At 45.2% G+C, this 11,790-nt stretch overlaps 1 protein-coding gene across 1 annotated transcript; it reads right to left on the reverse strand.

The window, feature by feature from the left end:
• Positions 1–230: 230 nt before the first annotated feature.
• Positions 231–9,049, reverse strand: LOC129394269 (nuclear pore complex-interacting protein family member B15-like). The gene is made up of 4 exons (XM_055100185.2): positions 6,737–9,049; positions 2,574–2,634; positions 2,429–2,464; positions 231–1,078 (listed from the first exon to the last, which is right to left on the reverse strand). The coding sequence occupies exons 1-4, from the start codon at positions 7,108–7,110 to the stop codon at positions 296–298; spliced, it is 1,254 nt and encodes a 417-aa protein (XP_054956160.2). The 5' UTR covers positions 7,111–9,049; the 3' UTR covers positions 231–295.
• Between the last annotated feature and the right edge of the window lie 2,741 nt (positions 9,050–11,790).

Raw genomic sequence — 11,790 nt, forward strand, 5'->3', positions numbered from 1 at the left:
AGGAGGTTGAGGCTGCAGTGAGTTGTGATCGAGCCACTGTACTCCTGCCTGGGTGACAGAGCAAAACCCAGTCTCAAAAAAAAAAAAAAATAATAATAATAATAATATTTTACATAACCAACCACTTCTAAAGATTAAAAAAAAAAACCCCACAATTAATTAAAAACCTCAGGTCCCTCAGGCAATCATACCAGATACTGAAACAAAGCAATAACATAAGGACTGCAGTATTTATTTTATTTTTATATTATTTATTTATTCTTTGTTAGTTTGTTTTTGGAGTGTGGGTTTTGTTTTATTTTTTGATTTTTTTCTTTTTTTCGACCCACGGATTTATTCTTATTGCCCAGGCTTGAGTGCAATGGCGTGTTCTCAGCTTACTCAACCTCCGCCTCTTGGGTTTGGGTAATTGTGTCTCGGCCTCCCTCTGCCTCTTGGGCTTGGGCGATTGTTCCACCTCATCCGCCCTCTGCCTCTTGGGTTTTGGTGATTGTTCCACCTCATCCACCCTCCACCTCTTGGGTTTCGGTGGTTTTTCCGCCTCAGCCTCCTGAGTAGCTAAGGGAGGAGTCTTCAGATTATCATCCACTGAGGGTGGAAGAGGAGAGGGTGGAAGAGGAGCAAGGAGACACTCCTTCAGATTATCATCCACTGAGGGTGGAAGAGGAGAGGGTGGAAGAGGAGCAAGGAGACACTCCTTCAGATTATCATCCACTGAGGGTGGAAGAGGAGATGGTGGAAGAGGAGCAAGGAGACACTCCTTCAGATTATCATCCACTGAGGGTGGAAGAGGAGAGGGTGGAAGAGGGATAAGGAGACACTCGTTCAGATTATCATCCACTGAGGGTGGAAGAGGAGCAAGAGGACACTCCTTGATATTATCATCCACTGAGGGTGGCAGGGGACGAAGGAGACATTCGGGAGGTGTCTTGAGGCTCAGGGAGTTATCCGTTATAGAACGTTGTTGAGTTGGAGGAGGTGGCTGGCGGCCCATCCTGTTTTTTAAAGTTTCAGCTGTGAGGTAGGGCCAGTAGGGCAATCCTGAAGAATGACGATGCTCCGCTGCCGCCATTCTGACCTGTAGGGCCGAAGGAGGGAATGTTTTCACACATATTCATTTGATGGACAAAATTACTGCCACCAACACGGTCTGCACCTTCTGTTGCTGGTGATAGATTTTTGCACCTTTCCATCCTCCAGGTTTCAAAATAGCAGTATCACTGTCATAATATCACCCTTCCACTGAGTACTGCTGACAGCTGGGGGGTAAAGAAAAGTCATTGGGACACACTGTTGTCTCCACATGCCACTGTGTCTGTCTGCAAATGTAGGCAGGCTGGGGTCCTGCCCCAGGGAAGACAGAGTCATAACAGAGTAATAAAGAAGCATGTTTGAGACACAGGAGTGTCTATGTCTATCCTCATTCCTCCCTCACAGCCATCACCAGAGCACGTTTCTTGCACCAGGTCAACAGACAGTAAGAGAGGCATGAAAAGCCCATTGTCCACACATGTTGCAGCTTCTTTTTGGAGAATGTTTTCCAGGCCTTTTATGTTCTGTCTCTGATTCTCAGAACTCTGCAAGGTCAGTGTGACCACCCTGCTCCAAATCTAAGAAAACAGAGGTTTCCAGAGGAAGGAGAAATTGTGCCCAGGGTCACACAGCTTGCAAGAGGCAGAGTGGAAGTTGATTCCAGCTCTGCCTGCAGGACCCTCTCATTTCCCCTCTGTTTCCCTTCTTGACAAAGGATCTTCTTCACTCTGGAGGTGCCACCCATGAGAACAAAGAGCTCTGGAGAGATGTGGATTCCTGAAGAGCTGCAGGGGAACTGGGAGAGGGTTTTCTGACAGAACAATCTTACCTCAAGAAGTCAGTTAGGCATGGCTGTAATATTTCTTTTCACTCCCAGGTAATACCAAATTGTAAGTGCACTAGGACATAAAGAATACTTTTGTCCATGGAAAAATGAGGTGGGAATTCTAAACAATGCAAGTTTTAAAACTGTGTTTCACTTCAAGTGTACAAGTCCCATCACGTGTAATCATAGGACTCGGCAGCTTTTGAAGGTACAGAGGCCACACAAGAACCAGCTTAGCTGAGCATCATTTAAGGCCTTCATTTGGAATTGTCCCTGTGGGTAATAAGTTACATTCACTCTTCACTAATTTACAGTCAGGGCCCATTTGCTATTACAAATATGGAACCTCTGACACTTTGAATATTAGATCAGGGGCCCCACTGGGTGGGGATGAAGGTGTTTTTGCACAACACGGTTACCAACAGGGATGGGACTGTGATGCTTGTAGGCAGCCTTTCTCTCTGCCATCTCCCTCTGCAGGGCTTGAGCACAGAGCTGTAGGGAGAAAAATGTATCCATGTCCTGACCTGGCAGACTATGTTCAAAAGCAAGGAAAACAAACAAACTTACCCGGTTGCAAAGAGGCTTTCTTGCAGAAGGGGGGATCTGAAAAAGCCAACACATGAGAAATTGAATGTTGAGAGAGTCTAAGAGCCGTGGCATCATCTGCATCAGCACTGAACTATCCTGCAACTGCGGGGAGGAAGCTCCTTACTTTGCATTTGTGGTAGTCCTCTGCCCGCCGCCGCAACTCTTGCACACGTTGAAACATTTTCCTATGGATTACAATCACTTTCATCAGATAAAGCACCACTTTCAGGATGATTTTAAATAATCTGCCATGTTTCTGTTATCCTCACAACTGTACCCTTCCACAATCTATCTCTACCTAGAAAACGTATTTCAGATGGCTATAAGAGTACAGTCTGAGCCGGTCGCGGTGGCTGATGCGTGTAGTCCCAGCACTCTGGGAGGGCGAGGCAGATGGATCACGAGGTCAGGAGATTGAGACCATCCTGGCTAATACGGTGAAACCCCGTCTCTACTAAAAATACAAAAGATTAGCCGGGCGTGGTGGCAGGCACCTGTAATCCCAGCTACTTGGGAGGCTGAGGCAGGGGAATCACTTGAACCTGGGAGGCGGAGGTTGCAGTGAGCCAAGATCACGTCATTGCACTCCAGCCTGGGTGACACAGCGAGACTCCATCTCAGAAAAACAAAAACAAAAACAAAAAAACTGTACGGTCTGATCCAAACTGTTGCTATATTGATTCCTCCTCTTGCTTACTGCCTGCTGACTTCTGAGATGATAGTTTCCTTCCCCATTCTCAGTATATCCCTAATTCATCCTTCATTGAGCATCTTTTATCATAAAGCTGTATTCTCTTTGTATTAATATCCTTACCGTGTTTCACAGGGCAGAAACAGCTGGGCTTATAAACAGGCATAGTCCTTTTGAAGGATGTGGTTGATCCTACAACAACACACTTTCCTAAGGATGACAACAACTCACCCCACCCCTAGAATGGCTGGTATGAACCGAGTTTCCACACAGTCTAGCTGGCAATGGGGTCAGGAGACGTTTTGCTGCTTCACATCTTTTGGTCACTGGTAAATATTAAGGTACTTTGTTTTCTGTTTTGTGAACTCTCTCTCTCTCTCTCTCTCTCTCTCTCTCTCGATATGTCTTCTGACCATTTGTTTCTATTTCTGCATTTACTGGGTCTAAACACTGTACAAAGGTTAAAAACAACACTCCAATGGGCGTTTCCCAAGAGGGTGGGGTTCAGTTTCTGAACTCACTTGTAGGTGTGTATTTCTTTCATATCCAATTTCCCATTTTCCTCTGCCTCTGATACCTGCCTCTCCTTTTCTGCATGCTCACATTCTTTCATGCTTAGTTTCCTCAGATTAGAAGGGAGAGAAATGCACACACATGATCCACCAGCCCGTGTGGGATTCCCTCTGCCCTTCTGGCATCTGAAGGCTGTGATTCAAAGATCCCCCCTGCAACCTTCCCACAAATGAACCAACTGATTCTCACAACCAAAGGGAGAATGGACACCTCCCATTGAGGGACAAAAAAAAGTCACACTCTGGCCTGCTGGCAAGTCACCTGTCATTTCCAGCTCATCTTCATACTTCCATAGTTAGTCCTATTCTTTAGTAAATATAAAGACTATTAAAAGCTTCTATGAGGTGCACTATGTGTGTCTCTGGGGTCAGTCTTGTGCTTGACACAGCGAAAGCTCATTTTAGTTCAGTGTGAAAAACCAGACCTCACCAATTCATCACAACTAACTCCATCGGAAGCAGAGGATTGCTCCTCATCTGACTCCTCCTGTGTGAGACCTGATTCTCAGTCAGAGGCTGATGCCGGAACTGAGACCATCAGCCATAGAGAGATCGTTCCAGAATATGGTGTCATTAACCCCGCAGTTCACTACTGCACTTTGCCATGATTCAGGACTGGAACTCTTGTCATCGACTTTAAAGATCCTGGTTGAGAGAAAAGGCAATCTGAATGCTGGGCGCATCTATTGAATTAGAAATGATCGGAATGGCTCCTAAGTCGGGTGTTATGTCCTGAAAATAGGTGACAATGGCAAACCATCCACCCTGGTGTTGACTGACTTTAACAAGGTTCAGTTCACAGAGATTGAGGGCAGAAAAAGGAAATGGCCTAAAAAGGGTAAGTTTGCTGTGTTGCCCTCACACCACTTGATTCATGGTCCTGATCCTAAGGATCTCACCTGATACTTGGTTTTATAGGAAGGATGTGTAAAATTCCCAGAACGCTAGGAAACAGGGACAAAAACACTTCAAAGAGAAAGTTCATGAACTTGTTTCTGACCACAGGGCATCCTTCAGCACACGCTGTCTGGAGTGGCCTCCAACAAGGAGTGTGTGGTGAGGTGCTGAGAATGCAATGGGAGCAGGGTCCTGTCCCCACGCTAAAGAAGCTCACAGTTTAATGCAAATGAGAAGCCAGTGAGGACATCACTACTCCTGCTGTGCCCTTGGGAACTAGAAACACAAAACCTGACTCTGGAGGGAAGCTAAGGAAGCATTCTACTCTTGAGTTGTCATAAGTGCATCTGAAGCTTCTGATCTCCGATGAGAACAATGGGGGACACCAAACAGAATATAAAACTCATGATTGAATACATCAAATTGCTAACATGGCAGTAAACAGACATGAGGTGAAGATGGAGAAGAAGGAAACCCAGGACGAAAGTCAGCCTCGCATTTGGAACCCATTTCCCTGAGTTTCATTGCTGAATTCCAGAAGGAACTACTGAGATGCAAAGAAGCACAGCAGCTTTTGCACACATGCATGGGATTAGATGGAAAACAAGTGGATTGAGGGTCTGCCAATGAAAGCGACCCATACTGAAGTCCACTGGCTCTGGTTGAGACCCAGAAGAGTCATGCATCAGAATAAAGGTGGACAGAAAATACCCTGGCCTTTGTAGGGACTGAGCCTGCACTGACGACCTCAATTGCAGCCTGTATGGAGGACCCCTGACCATCCCCCAGAAGTAGACTCCCATCTCTTCTGCAGCAAGATAACATGCTACTAGGCCTCAATTCATTGCTAAATATTTTTTAACAACTATCTCACATTTAACAGAAAAAGATCAGTCATATGGCAGCAAAATACAATGTAATATGACCAAAACATGAAAGACTGTGAAAATGAATCTGGAGGTGACCCAAGGATTGAATTCAACAATCCAGGCTGGGTGCGGTGGCTCACACTGGGAGGCTGAGGTAGGCAGATCACCTGAGGTCAGGAGTTCAAGACTAGCCTGGCCAACATGGTGAACCCCTGTCTCTACTAAAAATACAAAAATCTGGCCGGGCACGGTGGCTCACGCCTGTAATCCCAGCACATTGGGAGGCCGAGGTGTGCGGATCATGATGTCAGGAGTTCTAGACCAGCTTGGCCAATATGGTGAAACCCCGCCTCTACTAAAAATACAAAAATTATCCGGGCATGGTGGCATATGCCTGTAGTCCCAGCTACTCAAGAGGCTGAGGGATAACAATCGCTTGAACCTGGGAGGTGGAGGTTGCAGTGAGCCAAGATCATGCCACTGCACTCTAGCCTGGGTGACAGAGTGAGACTCTGTCTCAAAAAAAAAAAAAAAAAAAAAAAAAAATTGGCCAAATGTGCTGGCACACACCTGTAATCCAAGCTACTCGGGAAGCTGAGGCAGAATTGCTTCAAACTGGGAGCAGAGGTTGCAGTGAGCCAAGATTGCACCATAGCACTCCAGCCTGGGCGACAGAGCGAGACTCTATCTCAAAATTAAAAAAAAAAAAAAAAAAAGGCTGGCTGTGGTGGCTCACGCCTCTAATCCCAGCACTTTGGGAGGCTGAGGCAGGTGGATTACCTGAGGTCAGAAGTTCGAGACCAGCCTGGACAACATGGTGAAACCCCATCTCTAGTAAAAATACAAAAATTAGCTGGGCGTGGTGGTGGGCACCTGTAATCCCAGCTACTTGGGAGGCTGAGGCAGGAGAATTGCTTGAACCCAAAAGGCAGTGAGCTGAGATTGTGCCATTGCACTACAGCCTGGGCAACAACAGCAAAGCTCCATCTCAGGAAAAAAAAAAAAAAAAAAAGACAGAGAAAGGAAAACCAATGCCAGTACTAGCAACTCCTCTTCCCCCGAAAAAATGACAAACAAGAATGTAGGAAGGGAAAGGAATTATACAGCTTAAACTAATGAAGCAGAAAGGACAAACTCAATTTTGAACCCACTGAATTTGCCACAAATATTGTAGAAAATATTCTCAAGGACTTTACAGTTGTCTACTTTGATTGGCACATGGTTCATACAACAGTATTTGTGTCAAGGCACATCTTACTGTTTTCTGGCGGTCTTCCTCTTTCCATTGATTTTGTCATGATGGTTGATTTTCGTTGTCACCTTCCTCTTATGGATTTTCGCTCTAAATTTTCTTTCCACATGTCTCCATGGAGTAATGACGTCTTTCAGGCCAATTTTATTTCCTGGAAAGGAAGAAACTCTTTTCTTTGTGTGCATACAAATGGACCTCAGCCCTTGGTGAGAGTGAGGAGAAGAGAAGGTGAGAAACCTGAGGAAAAGAAGCTGTTCTTTCCCTTTCCAGGGCAAACTCATTTCCACACTATGGGGACTCCAAGAGAGCCATACCTTCCTGTCTACGTCGTTTGGACCTCCAGGCTCTCTGCTGTACATCCGTGGATCCATCATGTCCATTTCGAGACCAGAAGATAGTCTTCAGGAAATACACCTAGGAAATAATAATATAAGAATGACGGCTGGGCACGGTGGCTCATGCGTATAATCCCAGTACTTTGGGAGGCCAAGGCAGGTGGATCACGGGGTCAGGAGTTCAAGACCAGCCTGGCCAAGATGGTGAAACCCCGTCTCTACTAAAAATACAAAAATTAGCTGGGCATGGCAGCGGGCGCCTGTAATCCGAGCTACTCGGGAGGCTGAGGCAGAGAACCGTTTGAAGCTGGGAGGCGGAGGTTGCAGTGAGCCGAGATCACACCACTGCACTCCAGCCTGAGCGACAGAATGAGACTCTGTCACACACACACACACACACACACACACACACACACAAGAATGACATGAGGCTGGCACGGTGGCTCACTCCTGTAATCCCAGCACTTTGGGAGGCCGAGGCAGGCGGATCACCTGAGGTCGGGAGTTTGAGACCAGCCTCACCAACATGGAGAAATGCTGTCTCTGCTAAAAATACAAAATTAGCCAGGCATGGTGGTGCATGCCTGTAATCCCAGCTAGTCAGGAGGCTGAGGCAGGAGAATCACGTGAACCCAGCAGGAAAAGGTTGTGGTGAGCTGAGATTGTGCCATTGCACTCCAACCTGGGCAACAAAATTGAAACTCTGTCTCAAAAAAAAAAAAAAAAAACAGGCCAGGTGCGGTAGCTCACGCCTGTAATCCCAGCACTTTGGGAGGCCGAGGCGGGTGAATCACAAGGTCAAGAGATGGAGACCATCCTGGGCAACATGGTGAAACTCCATCTCTACTAAAAATACAAAAATTAGCTGAGCATGGTGATGCACGCCTGTAGTCCCAGCTACTCGGGAGGCTGAGGCAGGAGAACTGCTTGAACCCAGGAGGCAGAGGTTGCAGTGAGCCAAGATCCCACCACTGCACTCCAGCCTGGTGACAGAGTGAGACTCCGTCTCAAAAAAAAAAAAAAAAAAAAATGACATGAATATACTTCACACAACTGAACTGTACACTTCAACATGGTTAGATGGTTACTATCATCTTATAAGTATTTTACCACAGGTTAACATGTTTCACAACTTGAAAAGGAAGTAATTACCTTCAGCTCTCTGAGTTCTAGAATTTGTAACATTTCACCCCCTGCTCCTTCCTGATCTGCACTGGAGCATCTTCCTTCTGTCCCTGCTCTACTCAGAGTTCACTTTCCCTTCCCTCACATCAGCTTCATTGAGGCTGGTTTGAACTTAACGCAAAACATTCTCACTAATGACTGAATTCCCACCAAGATTTCCATATTATCACAGTATGCTTTTAATCTTCTAAGATATTAAATATTTGTTCTCATCATAGCGAAAATGCAATGCAAATCCCATCTCAGATGTGGGTCAGATACCTATGAATCTCCTGAGGTAGTCATTGAAATGACTTTTTTCTTGAGATGGAGTGTCACTCTCAACCATGCTGAAGTGCAGTGGCGCTACCTTGGCTCACGGCAACCTCCACCTCCCAGATTCAAGCGATTCTTGTGCCTTGGCCTCCCAAGTAGCTGGGATTACAGGTGCCTGCTACCATGCCTGCCTACTTTTTGTCTTTTCAGTAGAGATGGGGTTTCACCATGTTGGCCCATCTGGTCTTGAACTCCTGACCTCAAGTGATCCATCTGCCTCAGCCTCCCAAAGTGCTGGGATTACAGGCATGAGCCACCACACCTGGCCTGAAATAGTATCTTTCAAATTCTTTGTAGAATTTGTTTTTTCCTGATTTCTGCACATAGGATAAAAAAAAAAAGTCATGTACTAGGATTTTGAGAGAAGCAATGGGTAATCTAAAAAGATGAAAAGAGCAACCACGTCAATCCCACAACTACTGCTAGATTTCATAGGAAAGGTAGCTGGCCCAGTTTGGAGCTAGGAGAAATGTCAAACACATGAAGAAATGACAAGCAAAGAAATGCCATCACGCATGAATGCTTCATGGCACCCATGATGTCCCTGCTTAGGAGGTAATGGTATAGATGACTAGATGACAAGGACAAAGATGAGAGGTGCAAAGTTGTCCAAGTCCAACAGCTCAACTGAACTTTCCTAAATGGAATTGTTAAAAAGTGGTAAATTTAACAACTTCCCCTGGCTCACGTGGTGGCTCACGCTTGTAATCCCAGCACTTTGGGAGGCTGAGGCGGGTGGATCATTTGAGGTCGGGTTTTGAGACTAGCCTGGCCAACATGGTAAAACCCCGACTCTACTAAAAATACAAAAATTAGCTGGGCATGGTGGTGGGCACCTGTAATCCCAGCTACTTGAGAGGCTGAGGCAGGGGAATCGCTTGAAGCCAGGAGGTGGAGGTTGCAGTGAGCCGAGATCACACCATTATACTCCAGCCTGGGCAACAGAGGGAGACTCGTCTCGGGGGTGAGAAAAGAAAAAAAAAAAAAAAAAAAAAGCTTCCTCCAATTTATATCGAAAATTCTCTGTTCAGGACTAAGTGGCATAGAGAATGTTAAATGTGCCTAGATATCTTCATAACTCATATATTTTCTGTTTTCTACATATCTTGAAAGGCAGTGCCAAATGACGTGTAATTATCTAGGTGGTGAAACTGAAACATACTTCCTCTTCCCTTGAATATAAAAAAGCATTGTGGTATTAGTACTTTTATCTTGGATCATTGTTCAGAAGGAGGTTCAGCCCCCAGACAACCACATTTTTACTGTCATGAATGGCAAGACAAAATGTAGAGCTCAACTTACCCAAAGGAAAAAAGGCTCAAAAGACAAATTATGGCACAACTTAGCAGCCAAATTCTTACCAAGTACAGACTTTTGACATACTGATCTCTCTCCGGTTGCAAGTGGGAACGTGCACTTTGAATGATGTCATTCAAAATTACCCTGCCCAGACACACTTTTCATCGATTCTCTTGGAGGGCAGTTCTAAGAGATTCTCTGGGGCTTTCTCTGCATCATGAGACGCAGTGCAGTTCTGCCCTTCACCTTCCGGCAGTTTGTCACCTCGTCCCTATGACCTCAGAGGAACTTTGTCTCAGGCCAATTGTTTGTTCCTTGGCCTCTTTCATTTCCCCTAAAAATCATTTGCTGCCCCTCTAAATGGCCTACATCTCCATCTATCTCCCTCTCCCCTCAGAAGAGGGTGCTCTTTAAGCATCAACCATCCGGCCCTTCTAGCAGTCTCATTTTTCAGCTGGTTCCCATGTTTATGCCTGTTCTAGGTTTTTCTTTTCCTGTTAAGCTGTCTGTTGTCAGCTCATTTCTGCAGTGAATCTTCAGAGAGGAGATTGGAAGCTTTCCTTCCACCCATACGATAGAACTATAAAGCAGAAGAGTTTAGAAAGAATTTCCTATTTAAGTGATGAAACCTCATACTCCATTTGTGATAAATAGCACAAAGGTTAAAAAAACTTATTTTTGACCAAAAGCTCTGTTGACATTCTATTAAACAAACACCGACCTATTTAATTTTCATAATGTAAATGGCAGACATTTTCATAATTCTTATGCTAATAAATCATTTCCCTGATTGTTTGGGTAAAACCACATATTCATAATGAAGTCCAGAAATGTGAATTGTTTTATATAATTTATTCTTATTTGTGATTACAAGTATACCTCTACAGAAAGTTAGTATACTCACACAAAGGTAATTTGTGCAGAAGAGAATGGTAAATGTGTAAGGTCTCAGAAACCCAATAACGATAATTATCAAATTATCCAATTTTTGTGGAGATGGGGTTTTGCCATGTTGGCCAGGGTGGTCTCGAACTCCTCCACAAAAGTCAGTCTCACGATGACGATAGACAGCCAGAGTGTTGATAACCTGGAATAATAATAATTGAAATAATGAAAAGGTCAATGACACCGACAATATTTCACTCAGAAAGAATCATCCTTAGAAACCGTCAACCTCCTCCAAAAGGTAACCACATCCCTCAGATATCACCGTGGGATTCCACTGCTACAAAAAAGAACAGAAGTTACAAGTCTCATGTTTTTCAGATGGCTGGTAGTGTTTTTAGGCATCGCAAATGTGGGGTGCTGTCTTTCTTGGTATAAAGCAGGGATATCCAATCTTTTGACTTCCCTGCCTATATTAAAAGAAGCAAAGTTGTCTTGAGCCACACATAACATACACTAACACTAACAATAGCTGATAATCTAAAAAAAAAATTCTTTTTTTTTTTTTTTTGGAGACAGAGTTCCGCTCCACTCAGTCGCCCAGGCTGGAGTGCAGTGGTGCAATCTCGGCTCACTGCAACCTCCAGCTCCTGGGCTCAAGCCATTCTCCTCCCTCAGCCTCCCGAGTAGCTGAGATTACAGGTCTCTGCCACCATGCCCGACTAATTTTTGTATTTTTAGTAGAGATGAGGTTTCACCATGTTGGCCAGTCTGGCCTTGAACTCCTGACAGGCGATCTGCCTGCCTCGGCCTCCCAAAGTGCTGGGATTACAGGTGTGAGCCACCGTGCCCAGCCATTTGTTTTTGTTTTTGTTTTGGTGTTTTGTTTTTGAGATGGGGTCTCACTCTGTCACCCAGGCTGGAGTGCAGTGGCGTGCTCTCGGCTCACTGCAACCTCTGCCTCTCAGGTTCAAGTGATTCTCCTGCCTCAGCCTCCTGAGTAGCTGGGAGTACAGGTGCCTGACAATGCACTCAGCAAAT

This window comes from Pan paniscus, chromosome 18, assembly GCF_029289425.2.
Source record: "Pan paniscus chromosome 18, NHGRI_mPanPan1-v2.0_pri, whole genome shotgun sequence".
Classification (NCBI taxonomy): Eukaryota; Metazoa; Chordata; class Mammalia; order Primates; family Hominidae; genus Pan; species Pan paniscus.

Excerpts from the sequence above, each read along its gene's own strand:
- LOC129394269 (XM_055100185.2), bottom strand. The coding sequence starts at position 7,110 with ATGGACATGATGGATCCACGGATGTACAGCAGAGAGCCTGGAGGTCCA. Across the intron at positions 2,635-6,736 it reads AGGAAGACCGCCAGAAAACA|GAAAATGTTTCAACGTGTGC; the intron begins GTAAGATGTGCC and ends TGTAATCCATAG. Across the intron at positions 1,079-2,428 it reads GAAAGCCTCTTTGCAACCGG|GTCAGAATGGCGGCAGCGGA; the intron begins GTAAGTTTGTTT and ends TCGGCCCTACAG.